The sequence below is a fragment of the Rhododendron vialii genome, chromosome 12a, assembly GCF_030253575.1.
Source record: "Rhododendron vialii isolate Sample 1 chromosome 12a, ASM3025357v1".
Classification (NCBI taxonomy): Eukaryota; Viridiplantae; Streptophyta; class Magnoliopsida; order Ericales; family Ericaceae; genus Rhododendron; species Rhododendron vialii.
Window position 1 is genome coordinate 7,338,860 of NC_080568.1, and position 19,910 is coordinate 7,358,769.

A 19,910-nucleotide genomic window follows, 5' to 3' on the forward strand; every position below is an offset into this window, starting at 1 on the left:
GTGACTTGATTGAGGTTCGGTTCGGACCGACTGCATTTGAAGGAGTCGGTATCTTTCCTCATGGAACTGTAACAATGCTCCTTCCGCTTCGTCAAACGTCTTGTATCTTTTGAACAAGTTCCCCGAGTATCCATTAACCTGCAGTCCCGCGGTCTCCCAACTTGTATATATTCCTGGATTACGGCCGATGAAAACCACCCATTAGGATTCTTTATCTTGACTTGTCATTGAAATATCTACGAGAAAATATCGATTATCACAGTCGATTATCACATTTATAAGAATACTAATATTATGTTTATATGTACTTGGTTTAGATATTCTTATTAACCGGCGCATAGTACACTATTTGGCTACAACTTATGTTGCCGAATGGTGATTAAACCATTGACTCTCATAAGTTATTCCGCCAAGACAAGTGCGTCGCCTTTAAATTTGTCTGTCATATCCTCATAGCCTAGGAGAACAGCCTTAAAAATACCAAAAACTTGCCCAACTAGAAGCCATAAAACTGCCCAGCAACCACCAACGAAATTGCCAAAAATGTATGCCAAGAAAACAGTTTCTCTAGCAAAAACATAAAATACCACGATTTTTGCCCACATTACACCACTAAAGTAGCACCAAAACTGCCACAAAAAGGAGCCAAAAAATTGCCCAGAATGACATTACAAAATTGTCAAAAAAAACAGCCAATAACTACACAGAATGCAGCGCCAAAACTGTCCAAAAAAAGAGCCACAAAATTGCCTAGAATACTGAACCAAAACTGTCAACAAAACAGTCACAAAACTGCACAGAATGCAGCACCAAAACTGTCCAAAAAAAGAGCCACAAAACAGCCCAGAATGCTGAACCAAAACTGTCAACAAAACAGCCACAAAACTGCACAGAATGCAGCACCAAACCTGTCCAAAAAAAGAGCCACAAAACTGCCCAGAATGTTGAACCAAAACTGTCCAAAAAAAGAGCCACAAAAATTGTGCAGTACCATCAATAAAACTGCCCACAATACAGCAACTAAATTCAGCCAACAAAACGGTTAGAAACCACAATCAAAAGAGGCAGAAACCAGACCAATAACAGCCAACCATCAATAAAACTTTCCCCAATACAACAACTAAACTCAGCCAACAATAAATCAACAAAACAGACTACATTTTACCCAACATTTTACCCAACACTAACTCACACACACACACAGAGGCACTTGAGTGCACTTGGGGTCAGATTTTGCCCTTATTCTCACCTTCATTTTGCCCAACATACCAACTAACATTTGGCTCAGATGTAATGAACGTAATCAAAAAAGCACTAGCATACAACTAAGTTGCCATTAAGACCCTCATAGCTGCACCAACTAATGCATTTTGATCAATCAATAAAATGCATCATCATTACTCAACTCAAATTGGATCATCATAGTTGCCCAACCAAGTTTAAAGTAGTAAAGTGCATCATTGCCCAACTTAAATTGGATCATCATAGTTGCCCAAACATATTTAAGGGAGTAAAGTGCATCATTGCAAAGCCATACAGAGGGCCTAATCCCCTGTCATCATCGTCGTTGCCCAAAAAAAGTTAAAAGTACTACGATCATCATCGTTGCCCTAACAAGTACGAAATATACATGATGAGAAGTTTAAAGTTGTACAGTGAATCATTATGAAAAGAGTAGCTCGATACTCCACAAAATAGATCATAAGTACTATGTAGTTAATTACAAAAATGAGGAATCACATCCTCCGCCATATTCAACGTTGTACACATAAGTTTGAAAACATCCTTATATGGTCTTCAATTTGATTTGCCTCGCTAATACGGCCTCCACCCAAGCTTGTCTATAGTTTTCTGGTATGCCATAAAACGTGTCCACGTTTTCTTCTGCCGACACAATAATGGCTTGTGCAGAAAACATATTAATCAATTGAAGGTCAAGCTTTTCAAGCTCGGCAAACACCCTTTCTTTTTTGGCAGAGAGTCGGTCCTCATATCCGATCGAATCAGCAATCTTAAGAAAAGCTGAACTGCTTTGTGCCATGAAATCCCCAAATGCGTTATGAATGGATGCCTCTTTTGCGTCCACCTTTGCCTTCTTCTTTGGTCTTTCCGGCATGACATTCATCGCCGGAGTGTTCACATTGGTTCTTGGAGTGGGGGGATTGACAAAGCTTATTGGAGTCCCGGCAGAAGTTGATATGTTAACAAATGCCGGGTCACCATTTACAAACGATGGGGTATAATAGTCATCGAACAAGTCATCGGGGTTAAGAATTTCAACGGGCTCGGCCTGAACATCATCAAGTTCCGCTGCATCCTCGGCTATTTCACCGGTGCCTTCCCAACCAAACAACGCGTATACAAATTGTAGGTTACGACACAAGCGCCTAACACATTTGTCGCGTAGTCACCCTTCCTTGACCTATAGCGTGCCTTGTGTTCGGTTGGAGGAAGGACAGGTATGAAAGTACCGTCTAAAGCCCCTAGACAATTCTACGAGAGACAAGAGAATTTTTATTATCATATTTTATTTATAATCAATAAGTGCATTACTATAGCTTAACATATAACATTTATGTACCTCAAACCACTTCCACCTAGCATTTGGTTCATTGGCAGGAATAGGCTGAGGATGATACCACAAGACATTGTGAAGGCGCAATACCGCGATCAAAATTGAGTTGAAATGCCTACTAATTGTTTCCCCCGATCTCCAAAATTGTAAAATGGTACGCATATTCTTTTTATGGTGCGCGAGGATCCACAAAAATATCGCAACATTCTCTACAACTGTGACATTCCTAGACAGCTTTAGCCCATTTTGAGTAAGTAAATAGCACAATGTCATGATGTATGCCTATTTACCCTCAATTGGTTGTAGCAAGTAGTGTCACTCTGGCGTACCAACCGATTAAGAGCGTCTATTTGATGTTGGTAATAATTAGGATTGGTACAAAGATGAGGTTTTTGTCGAAGTCTTTGTCGATGTCTTTCGGCAATCAATTCCGTAATTAACAAGTAAAGTTGAAGAACGGTATTCACTACTCTCATCATACACAACACTACTAACAATGTCTTACGGTTTGTATTCTTTCTTCGTTCACGTTTCGTTAGTCTTGCCATCTGTTTGATAATGAAATTAAAACAAAATTAAAGACTGTTAGACTCATGATGGCCTACTTATGTTCTTCTAGTACATAATAACATGTTTACAACTAGTAAGATGTTTATAAGTGTTGGTTTTATTTCTAGCATGTTGTCTTTATGTCATAATATCATATTGACAATTTGTAGGTCAATTTAATATTAGAATCCCCCGATACTAAAAAATTTACAACCTGTATATTACAATATTCTCCATCTTAAATTTAGAAAACATCAATCATTGATTACGCTGAATTTAGCACAATTACCCAATAAATTATGGGTATGCACAATCATGCACTTAAACATACTCTAGGATATTGGAACGGTTTTTTGTGTTCATCTAAACTGACACACCCACCAAATAAACCAAAAAGAGGTTCTTCCCTTTTTTTCCCCAATGTACTACATAGTCTAGACCTATATCTATTTTAGCTATTCGCTGAAACCAACTTAACAGATTCAATCCTATCACCAAATCTATGTGATTATGTAGTGTCAGAGTGTGAATCCCCCAATCCACTTTATGTGTTCATAACATTTTCCTGTTACCTTTAACCATCCAAAATTGCTGTGATTACCTAATCAATTGATTAGGTCATAGGAGTTGTCAAATAAGAGGGTATGACTACCTATTTTTCCCTAACATGAGCCATTTGCCTACGAAGACCCTTCAAAGTTCAAATTCATAGAAACACCTTTATAAAGTGCTACTATTAATGAAATACTATATTTGGTTCACATTAGCTCTTCGTGTCTACAACCATGGAGAAGTTTTCATGATCTAAAGTAACCCACAATAAACTCCAAAAGTGAGATTCAGTAACGCTTTAGATTATAGGAAATCAACAAAAAAAGGTCTCAAACCCACATGCACCTGCGCTTTAATTCAATAGAATATGTAGGACTTAGGCACTAAACAGAACAAACCCAAGAAAATATACCCACAAAGCACATTGTCCTCTGTTTTCTGATCGATATGTATATATGTATCTATTTATATAATGATGATGATTTGCAGGTGTGTGGATTGAGTGAGCTAATGGAAAGGCAATGGGTTCTGATGTGTGGGTGGACTGGAGTTGTTGTGCACTTATTCTTGGTCGGAGAGAGTTCTTTAAAGGGTACCCCATTAAACATCAAATTGAATACCAGTACACAACAAACCCCAACTACCCAGAAACATACATAAGCACCGTAAACCCACAAGCATGTTAAAACTATTACGGCAACTCAGATCACAAAATGAGATAAATAGGGCAACTCAGATCAGAAAATGCGATAAATAGGGCAACTCAGATCGCTTGTTCTTCATTTAAAAACCTATTCGAATCTTGGTACGAAAATTGCAGAATTAACAAGGCAACTCATATCGCAAAATCATGGACTATTCAGTTCAAATCACAGTTGGAAATGAAGAGAATGAGAAAAAAACCCAACCAATTTTGAGATTTTACGGCAACTTAGATCGCAACCCGAACTGTACAGCATATTAGGGCAAAATCAACAACAAAAATTTTGGAGTACAGAACGCAAAATCAGGTCGCAACTTCCAATCGTTGGTGGAAACTCAGATCGCAACTCATGTAGTAGTCTGTTCGAATCGTTGGTGGAAACCCCAACTTCCAACATCAAAAACCCCCAAATCGATTACAAACCCTACCGTACAGTACATGAAAATGGAGTACAGAACCATACCTCAGCCCGTGAGGAGGAAGACGAGGGAGAGTTCAAACCGTCGGAGTACGGTGGTGGAGTCACCAGAGTAGATCGGCGACCACCTTTCTTCTCTCTCTATCTCTTTCTTCTCTTCGTTGTTCTGGTTTTCAGAAAAGAAAACAAATCATCTGAGAAACAAATACGATCGATAATGGGGATTTGGAAGGGTAAAAACGTCCCAAAAATCCCTGGATTTGCCAACGACGGGGTCAAACCCGTTCTTCACAAATCCCCCTCCAGGGGGATTTGAAGCCGCTACAGTATTCTACTCCGGCTTCCCAAAATTTGAACCAAACACCGGATTTGAGTGAGACCTGGAGTCCAAATCCGGCCGACTCACAAATCGCCCTTCTTCTCCACCATCCAAACAGGCCGTTAACTGCTTAGTTTCGCCCCTACAAATTCAAAAAAATCTTTACCGATATCCGGTTGAGTTGATTTTTTACAGGATTCCGTAAAAAATGTTTTAAAAATAATTGACGGTTTGGATCATCTTTGTGAGACTCGAGGCGAGCCTTACAAAAATTCATATGTACATGGTATGTACACATAGCAACACTCTAAAGTATGTGTACAACAAAATCGTAAAGATTTGTTGTGGAGCCCACTACGGATTCCACACAAATGATCCAAGCCATTCATTAGATATAAAACAGTTTTTCAAAGGCCCACACGATCAGTTCAATCCAATACTTATAGATGCTCAATCCAATCATATAATATTTCATTATCTGGAATCTAAATCAAAAGTTAGATGATTAGATCGAACACTTATAAGTATCGGATTGAGATCATTTTTTGCAAAGATTCTTAAAAAAATATTTTACATTTAATGAACGGCTTGGATCATTTGTGTGGGACCCGTAGTGTGACCCACAACAAATCTGTACGTTACAGATTTTGATGTACTAGTAGACTTACTGTATATATGCTAGGGCTACTCAAAAAATCCGGTGAACCATCAAACCGGTCCGGACCAAACCAATCCGTACCTTTTGGATTTTGTTTGTGGATTAATGGTCCGGACACGGATTGAAAAATTAGAAAATCGTGACTCGCGGTTCGGTCCACGGATTTTTATTACGAAACCGCGGATTAACCGAACCGGACCGTGAGATATTTATTTTATATAAATAATATAAATATATATATATGTGTGTGTATTTATATAATAAATTGTTAGTAATGTTAACACTTTTTTCCACCAATTTTAGTATTTTATCTTAATAATGGGATAGAATGTAGATGTACATAAAATATAATGAGTAAAATCGTAGTTTTTTCGTATAAATTACGGGTAATCCTAGTTGAGTTTCAGTAGTTTGTTTCTTTTCCGATTCTTTTATGTTATGTAATGTACTATAATGATACAATCCTACTAGTGTTTTAGATTCTTTTGAATTTGATTTCTAAAGTAAGCTTTTGGTAGTTTATGTAACAAGTACTTTCTGGCGGTGTTAAACTTAATTCTGAATGTAACATTCTTCTCTTTTATTGTGGGATATATGTTTGAGCTTTATTTTTGCTAAAATTCATGGATAAAACCGTAACCGATCCGCGAGTCACGAATTGGATTGGAACTGGACTGTAGAACTTTTGGTCTGGACACGGATTTCATTTTGTAAAAACCGCGACTAGCAGTTCGGTCATCGGATTTCTAGAAATCCGAACCCAACCGGACAGCGAGCAGCCCTAATATATACTCGTGAGAAAGTTCAAACATTCTCTATATTCCTCTCCGCGCCGCACACCTCATGAATCTCACCCAGTCACCTCTCCTCTCTTCTCCCGTTCCTCTCTATCCGGTGATGACAAAACAGTTTCCTCTCTCTCTCTCTATCGGTCTCTTTTTCAATCTCCCTCTCGAAGTTTCGATCTCCCAGATTGTGATTGTGTTAGGGTTACTCTAATTACATGTAAGAATTCCCTCTTGTAAAGTAAAATGGTGACGAAATAAGTTCCTTTAACCATAGATTTCATCTATTCATCCTAACACTATCATGGTGCCATCATTACATGTATAGATGTTACCCTAACACATCTCATTTGTTTTCATAAAAAAAAAAAACATTCATGGAGAGAAACAGTGTATTGCTCCACACAACATAATGGTCACTTTGGCTCTCATGCGCAAGAGTTCGAGACCCAGCACACCATTTTGAATTTCCTCTTTTCAGGACCAGCTCTCTCTCTCTCTCTCTCTCTCTCTCTCTCTCTCTTTAAAAAACCCTTTCATCTCTCTCTCTGTCTCTCTCTCTCAATTTTTAGTTTTGTCATAAATTCTCACATGCTTTGTATTTTTTCCCCACTAATTTGAGAGGAATTTAACACATTTGGACATTAATTTTTTTCCCACAAGCTTAGTGTTTTTATCGCATGCTTCTTTTTGCAAAAATTCTCACGTAGTTTTTATTCTTTTCACTAATTGGAGAGGAACGTAACATATTTGGACATTAATTTTTTTTCACAAGTTTTAGTATTTTTATTATAATCCCCACATGGTTTGTATTTTTTTTTTCACTAATTGGAAAGGAACGTAAACATTTGGATATCAATTTTTTTCCCACAAGTTTAGTATTTTTGTTGTATATTTCTTTACCGATTGTAGTGAGTGCGTATTAAAATAAAAATTGAATTCACGAACATGTTAATTTACATACATGCATATGTGTATAAATTACAATGCCACCTCCATATTTGAATCCTGGCTCCGCCACTAGACATAGGAATAGTCAGCTAAAAAGAATAGTCAGCTAAAAAGTCTCGCTGGTCCACTCTCCCCCCTCTCTCTCTCTCAAAGGAGATGGATTTGTTGTTATCGATCTCTCTTTCTCGCTCAAAGGAGATAGATTTGTTGTTATTGATCTCTCTTTCTCGCTCAAAGGAGATGGTCCACTCTCCCCTCTCTCTCTCTCTCTCTCTCTCTCTCTCTCTCAAAGGAGATGGATTTGTTGTTATTGATCTCTCTTTCTCGCGCGCTCAAAGGAGATGGTCCACTCTCTTCGATCTCTCTCTCTCTCTCTCTCTCTCTCTCAAAGAAGATGGATTTGTTGTTATCGATCTCTCTTTCTCGCTCAAAGGAGATGGATTTGTTGTTATCAAATAAGTCTTCCAAGTCTTTGCATACTTTTCCATATACAGTAACAATAGTTGTCTTGTTTGGAAAGATAGATTTTTTTTGAGGATTAAATGGACACCCGAGAGTAAAATTCCAAGATGTTAAGATAGGGTCGAACGGCATAATCAAAATTGAATAATTAAAAATTAGCACATTAATTTTTGGTTATTCATTTAACAGATTGGTAGGTGAGTCCATTGATAGTGATGAAAGAAGAGAGAAAGGAAAAAGAGATGGTACTATGGTCCCCAAATTAGGCCCCATTTCGCAACGCGAAATAAGAACTTATTTTTTAAGAAGGCAATTTCAAGCTCAAAAATGATAAGTTTATTGAAATCTAAAAATATGCAATATGGATCTTGTTTGAAAGATCTCATTGAAATCTTTAATACGGTGTAAAAAAAATAAAAAATATATTTTTCATTTGCATTATTTTTTAGTTTGAAAATGTGAAATAAGTACTTATTTTGTAAGAATGTGTTTTGGAACGGGCTCTAAATTTGATTATCCAAAGAGATGGTTATCGATATGCCAAATTTTGGTTATTGGTTAAAGAATTGCATTGTGACCCATATTTTAGACCAACATTGCTAACTTTAAAAATCTTTTAGGTTTGATTATACCATTGTGGATACCCTTATCTCCAATGACATAACCAAATTTGGATAATCAAAACTTCTCATATCATCTTTCTCTTATCCATTTAAGAGGTTGTTAAACTTAACAATGTGAAGTCCCAAAATTTCGTACTTGTTTAGTTGCACTCCTAAGAGTGGGTTTGAATTAAAAAGTTGAGAGTGCCATTTTTTTGTCTTTATTCAATTCTTTTTTGCATTTGTTAGTTTTGTGTCAATTTTTTGTGACTTATTGATTCATCTCGACCAGAGGAACCAAAAACTTTTTAACTCAAAATTTTTTTTTGAAAAAAGATTAAAAAAAAATTTTAAGCGAACTTTTTGATTAATTTTTTTCTTCAAAAAAAAATTACGAGTTTCGATCAAATTTTTTATTTTTTCGGTTCCTCTCATCAATGACAAACGAATAAGTCACAAAAATTTTGACTCAAAAACCAACAAATACGAATAAAATTTAATAATAAAAAAAAATCACTCAATGTTTTTTAATATAAACCCATCCTAAATTGATGCTTCCTCCAAAAATTTGCCTTTGGCCAGATCCAAAAATATTCTTGACGGCTGCCACTGTGACATAGGAGCAGACGAGTAGTCAACTAAAAAGCCTCGTTAGTTCACTCTCCCCCATAATTCTTTCAATAATGCTAGCCACACAGAGATTGAGAACAGATATTCTTTTTTTCTCTCAAAAGAGATGGATTTATTGTTATCGAACAAGTCTTCCAAGTCTTCGCATAAATTTCCATGTACCATAGTTGTCTTGTTTGGAAAGATAGACTTTCCTCCAAGAAATTGGGACACACCAAAGATTCTGAGCTATTTTATTGAAGAGATTGTTATTTTTGATTATAACATTGTGAGTCATATTTTACACTAATAGGTTTTTTTGCTAAAAGTGTTACATACATTTCCTCCACAAGTGCATTCCGGATAAAAATTCTTTGTACTTAGTATCCCCTTTTTTTGATAGGCAAGAAAAAATTTATTAGAGACTTGATAGGGTACATCAAGGAGAGAAAAAAAACAAAGAGAGAGAGAAGAAAAGGAAACCTACCCCATGATATTGATACATCACATGGGAAGGAAAAGAGGAGGAAAAAAATTAATAATAATAACTTCCGATAAAGCATTGGAAGAAAGAGAGGCAAGAAAGAGCCAAACAGGTGGCACCAAAAGAAACAGGTCAGCCTTGTTCGGTTGTGGGTTTGAAAAATTTTTGGATTTGGTTTTTTGGTAATAAGTGAGGAGAGAAAATAGGGTAATAATTGGGGATGGGGGTAATGAGTGGAGAGAGATAGAAAGAAAAATGAGATTAATGATTGGATATAGGGGTAATAAGCGAAGAGAGAAATAAAAATAAGGATTAAAAATATAGGTAATGAGTGGATTTGGGTTTGGAAATTTTTTTCCAAACCCACAACCGAACAAGGTTAGAAACCATACAAAGCCAAGATATCATAAGCGCGCATATGGCTGTTCTAAGCAACACCACACGATTAGTATCACTTAGGATCAAAGCACCAGCACCAGCAGCAGTTCATCACCAGTATTAGAGAAGCAGAGGAAGCTAGCAGCAACATACCAGAAACTAAGCAATTCCAAGGCAGAAACGAGCCCCTCACTTTGTGGTATCAAACGATATGTCAAACATAAGTTGTAAGCCTCCTTAATTTAGCCCTCCATGATAAGAGAGTTGGAAAGAGGACAAATTATCCAGAATATAATGCCTCAGCATCAGAAACGAGCCCCTCACTTTGTGGTATCAAAAGATATGTCAAACATAAGTTGCAAGCCTCCTTAATTTAGCCCTCCATGATAAGAGAGTTGGAAAGAGGACAAATTATCTAGAATATAACGCCTCAGCATCATAAACGCACCAACATTGTTAACTTTAAAAATTTATTGCTTTTGATTATAGCATTGAGGATACTCTTTGAATGTGCAACAAAGGTATCTACTAAGGTTTTTTTTTTTAAGCTTTTTCTTGTTTTGGCGTTATTCAGTTTTGTTCGTGTTCGTTAGTTTTGCGTCTATCTTTTGTGGATTATTAATTCGTCTTAAAAGTGAAATTGCTTAGTTTCTGGTATGTTGGCAAGTATTGCATCTTGGGCATAGATCCGAACCGCATATGGCAAGATTGTATCTTGGGCATAGATCCGAGGTTGCAATACCTCTCCTGGCCCGGATTGAGATGATTGGTTGGAAGGCTATTGTAGTGTATAAGCCATATGAAAGTTTTGGGTTTTTCCGGAATTTTGATTTTCCAAAACCACTTCCAACCCTTCAAATTCGAGTCATTTTTGTTAATAAGATCATAGGCTGCAGACACAGAATAATTTCCATTTTCAGATCCCACCCAAATGGTGTGGTCAGCAGATTGAGTGTAGATTGGGAGATTGATGGCATTTATATATAGCCTCAAGGGTGTTGACATCCACATATTGAGCTATCTCATCCAAGACCCAATTTCCATCCATAATTAGTCTCTACCTTTTGGGTAGAGTTAGTATGTTCACCAGGGTGGGAGAGAGCCAACGATTTATTTCCACACCACCAATCATGCCAAATGCTGACAGATTTTCCATCTCCAATTACCCATTTCACTCCCTTTTCAAGGACATGTTTAGTGTCCACAATGCTTCTCCAAAGATGAGATGTTGGCCTATTTCTAGGCCACAAAGAGATATAGTGATTGTTCAGGTACTTATCCCTTAGGATAGAAACCCAAAGATGTTCCTCCTCGATCTTGGTCGGAAATTTTCCAGCCAAGTTTTGGTTTTTGGCTTTTGAGCCCCAGGCCACCACTATCCTTGCTTTTGCACACCTTATCCCACTTGACAAAGTGCATCTTCTTATTTTTAGGTGAATCACCACATAAGAAGTTTTTGTTTAACTTGTCAAGTCTTTCACAAATAGAAGCAGGAAGATGCATAGTTTGCATAGTATAACTGAGAATATTAGACGTAACTGATTGGGCAAGAGTAGTTCTACTAGATAGCATGAGGGTGTTAGAAACCCACCCAGCAAGTCTATTTTGAAGCTTTTCAATGATATGGTTAAAATCTTGTTTGCTCACTCTCTTATGTTAGGAAGGCACACCTAGATATTTCCCCAAGTTATTGGTAAGTTTTATGCCACAGAAATCACTAATTCTCCTAGCCTTACTCCTTTGGACATTAGGGGAAGCGAAGACTTTTGATTTCTCCAGATTGATGGTTTGTCCAGACATTATGCAAAACTCATTCAGCACTTCCGTCATAGCTTTAACAGTGTTCATGTTGTCTTGCCCAAAAAGGATCAAGTCATCAGCGAAAAATAGGTGGGTTAAGGGTGTGAAATTTTTTGAGACTTTGATACCTTTCCAATCACCTTCCTCTTTTTTGTTATTTATTTATAAGAATAGATAATCTTTCCATACAGAGAACAAAGAGATAAGGAGAAAGGGGGGTCTCCTTGCCTTAAACCACAATTGGGAGCAAATTCAGATAGGGGCACTCCATTTCGAGAATAGAGGTTTTGACACTTAACACACAGCTCATGATAAGGGAGGTCCAAGAAGCATTAAAATTGAAATAATTCAAAGTGTCAAACAAAAATTTTCACGACATTTTATCGTACGCTTTTTCCAGATCAATTTTGAAAATCATCCCATTGACAAACTACGAGGACAAATCGATAATTTCACGGTGTGGCTTGGCTTGCCATCCTACGGTCTTTTAGATCTTCCAAATAAGGCAAAATGACAACCATGTCCTTCAACTCAAACTACAAGGGTAATCCTACGAGGGGTAATTTCGTATTTTCACGGCGTGCCTTGGCTTACAATCCTATTTTCTTTTATTACAAGTGTATTGATATACAAATCGAGTTTAATTCTGGTGAAAAAAAAAACATCAGAATAGAATTATCCTGGGTATTTAGAATCAAAATCCCAATACCCACTAAACTCATGTACGGGTGGTTTTGGATAAAGAAGTTAACTACAGTAACTTTTTTTTTTTGTCTTAATTCAATTTTTTTTTTTTTGCATTTGTTTGTTTTGTGTAAAACTTTTGTGGTGTCCATCTATATGGAGTTTGTATCGATTTTAATTAAGTCCAAGCTAGTGAAAAATAAATACTTGTCCTTTAAATTAGTCAAAACACCTGAATTAAGAAAATACGTACTAAGAACTTGTGGGCTCCTAATAAGAACTGAAGCACTTGTCCTAACAGTTGTCTAATTAAGTGCGGTGGGTTCAATTCCTATGGACAATAAGTTGATCACGTTGTTGTGGGTTTAGGGTGTGTGTTGTGCACGCGTTACGGGACCCACCTCGGGTCTAATAATTAGTTGTTCTAAATTATTCATTTTCTTTGACTCATCGAGTAGGTAGTCCATGTGAAAATTCAGGTTGATCGGATATTGGTGGCTATGTTTTCGGAATGCATTTTTTCCGAAAAGAAACTATTGTAGAAACAGCTATATGTGATTTTTTTTTTTTGACGATTTAGTAAGTTAAATTCTCACCGATGAATTAGTTACCGATGTTTGATAGACTTGAAATTTTACCAAGACAACGTACTGGATAGGACTAACAAAATGAACGGTTCAGATCAACAAAAGAGACCTAGGGTAAGCCCCGTAAGTTGTAACGCGTGCACATCACACACCATGTTGTTGGGTTGGGAAGGATTTAAGATAGTACTATAAGTTATTCTTATAAAGTATGACAAAAAATATGGTTGCAAACGAATCAAGCTGCTCCCAAGCAGCTCGAGGCTTAGCTCGTTTCGTGATGTAAACGAACGATATCGAGCCCATATTGTTGGCTCGTTCTATAATCGAGCCAAAAACCAAAACAAAATTCCTAATAAGAGTAATTATTAGACAAAGTCTTGATCATTTGTCTAATCACTAGTAGTATTACACAAAGTCTTGATCAATTTCCCACTGCTTTGTTCAACGCGCTTCAGGTACTCTCATAGAAATTTCACAATTCCCACCTCCCTCTCTCTCCTGTACAAAACCAAGGCGTCAACCCAAGTCTTTCTTTACGTCCCGAAAATACCCAACCCCCCTCCCTCTCTCTCTAGAAGGTAACAAATACCTTCTAACGAACACCACTTCTCTGGTTGTGATTTCTATATACATTCACTTGTGATCACCAGCTATGGAGTTTTTCAACAACACAAAGGCTGTAAGACTCCGGTCCAGCCACAACAAATACCTTGTGGCCGACGACGACAAAAGAACCGTCCGACAAAGCAGGAACGAGTCGAGCCGGAAAGCCCGGTGGATCGTCGAGCCGGTCGATGACAACCCACAAGCCATCCGGCTCAAGAGCGTCCACGGCGGCTACCTCACGGCTTCGAGTGCGCTGTTCCTCCTCGGCTTCACGGGCAACAAGGTGCTCCAGACCCAACCTGACCACCCACGGGACCTTTCGATCGAATGGGCACCCGTTCTAGACGGGTCTCCGGTGAGAAAAAGGCGGACACAAGGGGTGCTGGGTGCTCGGACCCTGCACAACTCTAAATATTCCTATTTTAATCATACTATTTTTGAAGTTGATTTTGAAAACATTACATTGACTCCTCTACATGTGTCGAAAAACTTCCAAAAATTCCAAGTTACCAACTACTATTAGTTGTGCGTATAGAATTAAATGGCAGCTACGAATCCATACAGAATCTCATCCTTAGACCTTACGAGCAGCAATATATATGATGATATGATTGACTGTACTTTTATATTGTCATTAGTAGCAAAACATATATGTGGTCTGAGTTTCCGCTGAGTACAAATTTTGAATCCGTCACTACAGGTAAGGCTAGTAACTAGTTTATGATGCACAACTAGTTCAATGCATTAAAAAGGGAGAGATTAAAGATTAAGGTGAAAAATTAGTAACAATTACTGAAGTATTTTTTTAATTTTTGTTTAAAAAAGAAGATGCTTTGACACATGAACTACACCTCTATAGTAGTATAAGATAGGCATAAACATACTATATAATTACACATGTGTCCCCGTTAAGGTAATTATGTTTAGGTACCGTTGGATTTCATACTCATCCATATTTAAGTTTGTCGTGTTTGGAGACCCATGTGATTTTGATATGTAACTGATGTAAGGGAAACATTATTTGATGTCCGATTTCCACATCTCATAATCAAAGAATCTATATATATTACGTGGCAGCTGTGACACAGGATGACGTAAGATATTTTAACGGTCTATGTTACGCTCATCTAGAATCTGAACCACATGATCGTTTCCAATTTAGTCAACTATTGGACAAGTCAAATGGCTCTAATCTAAGTCAAGATCCTTGAGGCAAAGGATGGGGGAGGTGATCAAAGTTTTGGGTCGGCTTGTTAAGAATTTTTTTCCCTACTAATGCATCTTAGGCAATTGGATCTCTCTAATAAATATTACTAATTCTCTTAATTGCCTTCATCATCGTTGGATCCTTAAGTGGAAGCTAGTCAACTTCACACGCTTTTGCCTCTTTCTCTCTCTTCTCATCCTTTGTTTTCCTTTTGGTAATTCTCTCTCTTCCGGCGATGGGGAGTATCTCTGAAGATGGTGAGAAATTGTTTGTGTGGTGCTTAATTTAGATGGCAAAGTGTCCAAGGTCAAAATTAATTAGAAACTAAAAAAGTTCTCTCTCTCTCTCTCTCTCTCTCTCTCTCTCTCTCTCTCTCTCTCTCTCTCTCTTAATTAGAAACTAAAAAAGTTCTCTCTCTCTCTCCCTCTCTCTCTCTCTCTCTCTCTCTCTCTCATTTTTTTATTTTGATAATTTTGTTGTTATAATACCTATTTTGGTTAACAAATTAATTAGAAACTAAAAAAGTTCTCTCTCTCTCTCTCTCTCTCTCTCTCTCTCTCTCATTTTTTTATTTTGATAGTTTTGTTGTTATAATACCTATTTTGGTTTACAACCCCACTGATCCTGTTTCTGATTGTTGTTATAATATATGGTCACCAAGTGCGGTCACCGTAGCATTACTCTAATAACCTCCCCCGATGTGGGGCTTAAGGTGTTATGATATGTTCTTAAGGCATTATGATATGTTCGTATAACTTCAGTTCAACTGACTTGAAGTTTTAATATCTAGGGTTTGGTGATGTACGTCTGAAAAAAATACAAACAGAACACTCCGATTAGTGCATAGGCCATTGAAATTAAAGATTGCTAGTAGTAATCAATGGTTAATTGTTTTCGATCGTTTTATTCTAGAGGAGATAGCTATGGCCTATGAGCCACAGAGATGACTTCTCAAGCGGAAATATTTGTAAACTTTCAATTGGGGTTACCTTGCTAACTTATTTGATTTTTCATTTTGGATTCTCTAGTAGTCTCTTTCTCTTATCTTAATTATTAAATACATATAAGAACATCTCTAGCCACCAGGTACACTTTTTTATGATTAGAAAAAAATAAAAACAAAAATGAAGGAAAGGGGAAGAAGTTGGGGTCGGAAATTACGAGGTGATTAGGTATTGAGCAAGATTGACCTTGGGTTTGGCCCAATGGTCGTGTACAGTGCTTCGTTGGATTAATGTGAGTTTAGAGTTCGACTTCTCTGAACAAATGTTGACTTTCATAGTAATCTAGCAAATAAAAGTTCCAAGATCTTAAATTTTGCTTCAAGTAACCTTGCGTTGGTTTTTTTTATTTTTTTTATTTTGGCAGAATAATTCAGAGAATAATTCAGAGAACTTGTTAATAACACGAGAGAGTGATTAAGCTAGCCGGGTGGTGAAGACTTTGGGATTTACGGGTCTTTTCTCTCTTAAGTTTCATGTTTGAAAGCTTGTGAGGTTAGTCCTAGTGCTATCAACCAAGTCGATGAGATTAGTCTCTCAGAGATAGGTTGAGACAATCGGAAAAACAATCTTAGATAAAAGTAAAAAGTCTAATTACTCTCCTTTTCATATCATGCCTCTGTTTTTCTACAGATTCAAACTGCAATGAAACTATTCTACAATGCAAAAGCCGTGCGCCTCCGCGGCAACCACAACAAGTACCTCTGGGCCGAAGGAGACGAAATATCCGTAACCCAAGACGAGAGCGGCTTTTCCAAAAATGTCCGCTGGACCGTCGAATTCTCTTCCGAATCCGAAAACAAAATCCGTCTCAAGAGCTGCTACGGCAAGTACCTTACCGCCTCCAACGAGCGCTTCCTCCTCGGCTGGACCGGCCGCAAAGTCCTCCAGATGGCCGGCTGCCTCGATTCGTCGGTGGAGTGGCAGCCGATACAGGAAGGGTAACTTAACTCATCACTCCTCATTCTCATAGTACAATATTACACCTAATCACTTAGATCAAAATTTTCAAAAAGTTTACTAAAGATACAAAAAATACAAAACAGACCGACTTTTTGAGATATTTTTATCTTTACTGAATATTTTTAAATTTTGGTTCATGTTTTTTTAGTTTTCTGACTTCTCTCATCGAGGTAAATTCATAATCTCTATTAATTTGATACATAATTAATTTTTTTGATTAAAGACGAACAAAAAATCAAATAATAAAGTTTCACTAGCTTTGCGCTCCAAATACACTCACCGGTACTTGTGACTCCTACCTGCAAATATGAAAAGACAATATCAAAATATAACTCTCAAAATACTGAATAATTCAAGTTTATTATTTCCAATAGGAATCAGGTGAAGCTCAGGACGCGGGAGTCGGGACGGAAAATTCTTACGGGCCAACTGCGGCATCCCGCCATGGCGGGATTCGGTTACCCATGATATTCTGAACCGGATGGCTACACAGAATTGGGTCCTTTGGGATGTTGATGTGGTTGAGATTGTGTCGGAAGACTCGGAACAGTCGTCGCAACCAAAACCGAATGTCCAGTTGGAGTCCGAGTCAAGTTCGGAGTCGAATCATCGGCATCACTTCCCCAATATTGTAAGACAAGAGGTCAGTATGTCATGTTAGTACTAAATTCTGTGATGAATTAGAAGGGTTTTATTCGGAAAAGAAATAAGACGTCAAATTTGAGAATTTCTTAATTAATTCACTATGTTGTTATATCTTTCCTTTAACTCCATAAAAACATGTGTGCCTAGCATTTTTCCAAATTCAGAGATTTAGATTTTCTGTTTTTGATTTGCAGTCGAATGACTCTGAGGGTAGTTCAGAGTCCAAGGGCGCGGATGGACGAGTCATCTATTACAGTATAGAGGATGAATATTCGAATGTGGATGAGGATTTGAAGGAGCTCTCATTCATGTTCTAGGGGAATGGTGTTCAGGAGTTGACCAAGAGGCTAGAGGAGGAGACGGGGCTTGAAGACATAATAGTGTGCTCCCGCAGTTCAATGAATATGCTATACACGCTTCGGTCGAAGTTTCCTCCCAATAATGTGGATATGCAAGTCGTCGTAGTTCCATCCTCGTTGAGAGCTGAGTGAGAGAGTTGGTTTTTTTTTAAGCGAGTCTGCGTCTTTGTCACCTGTGTTTTAGTACATAATTTTAGCAGCGGAATGCAACTGCGGGGTCGCCTACTCATTTTCAAGGTTTCCATTTGAAATCTAGGCAGCTTTTGATTTGGAACCATGCCTTCAGATTGGCATGCAATGTTTCATGATAACATTGCTTGATCTGTATCCGATTTTGCTGTAAAGATAGATGTGAAATTCGTTTGTTGTTATCTCATAGCTTTATGGTTTGGGATTTTCCTAAAGTAAGTGAGAGATAGTGACTGGTGTGATCGCGTTAAGTTGAAAATATTATGAAGTGAGCTCCTTCAGGTAGAGAAAAGAAATGAACGCTAGTATCTAGACGTGAAACTTTTGTGTTTATCGGATCAAGTAATTGAAGTGGATGGACTATTTTACCTAAATTTTTTGATTTTGTACTTTTTAAACCTTTTTTTTTTTTTACTGTTTGAAGTTTTTGTTTAGCTTATCGTTTTAATTTTTGGGATTAATTATTGATCTCGACGAAAGGAATAAAAAAAAGTATGAAATGCGAAAACCGAAGTTGAAAAAAATTCATATGAAATGACACTGCAGAGAACACATACAAGTTGTTTTGCAGTTTTTCGTGTTTAGTGAAATTTTTTAAACTTTTTTTTTCATAAATTCGTACTTTTAAACTCCATTCGCCGAGAGGGATAATTAATTGAAAAAATAAAACATAAATCTTACAAACATTCAAGAAAGATAGATAGACATAACAAAAATTTAGGAAAAGCTCCCCCGAGTCATGTAAGATGGCCTCTTTTGTATTTTTCCCCCCGGGAAAATGACGGTTAAGGACGTGTTTTGATAATTAATATCCGTCAAGAACATTTTCAGCATTAACAAATGTTCTCAGCTTGTCATTGGCGGGTACTAATTATCAAAACGCGTTATGGACCGTCATTTAATTTCTTAGGCCTTTTTGACATGGGAAATTACTAATTTAATCACTTTAAATTTTAATCCATAATACTTTGCCGTCAGCACTCTCGTCTCATAGTCCTACCCGAGCAGGCCCGACCCACGCATAAGCCCACCAGGCAACTTTTGGTCCTAATTTTTGGGCCTAATTTTTTGACCCAAAATAGCAAAATATGTTATATACATATTATGTATGTCAATACATTTTTTTAACAACAGAGTGTGGTGCAGTGTAAGAATTATGCCCGTTAGCCTTGAGGTCGCGTGTTTGATTCCTAGCAGAATCATTTTTTCGAACAATTTTTTGGGTCGCGTGTTCAATTCCTAGCGGAATTAGTTTTTTCAAACAGTTTTTTCTTATTGAACAACTAATTTTATTATATATAAAAGAACATAAGAGACTATATTTTTATATCTCGCATGGGGCCTCCAAAATGTCAAGGCTGAGCCTCACTCACTCTCAGGGATTGAGATTTTCTGTATTGCACAGTTCCACTATTGATCCGGTAATCCATTTTGGTATGAACAACTCAATTTCAATTCAAGTCATTTGTTGCCAAATGAATGATCCAATCGGCCGCACTTCATCTCTGGATCTTGCTCCCAGACGACTGCAATCCAGTCAAGACTGGATGCTGAAAGCTCATTTTCGGACTCTCCTCGAAGTCTATAGCTTCGGTCAGCTTCTTCTAGAGAGGAGTGATGAGTCTTGATGACTATAGTAGATTTGTCCCCACGCGCAGTTTAGTCCTTGTTTATGTTTGATCAATGAGAGGACTCAAGCCCCGTTCCAGAAACTTTCTTAAAAAGAAGCAGCTTATTTTATATTTTCAAACTTAAAAATAATGTAAACGAAAAATAATTTTTTAATTTTTTTCGCACCGTATTAAAGATCTTGATGAAATCTAT

The 19,910-nt window shown here is 37.3% G+C and overlaps 1 protein-coding gene across 1 annotated transcript in view; it reads left to right on the forward strand.

Annotated features, from left to right (window-relative positions):
- The window catches only part of LOC131310383 (uncharacterized), a 156,241-nt gene that overhangs the window by 14,911 nt on the left and 121,420 nt on the right, over positions 1–19,910 (forward strand). Inside the window, exon 7 of the mRNA XM_058337369.1 lies at positions 16,564–16,871. Within this exon, the coding sequence (XP_058193352.1) occupies positions 16,564–16,871 (308 nt within the window). The remainder of the gene's footprint in view (positions 1–16,563; positions 16,872–19,910) is intronic.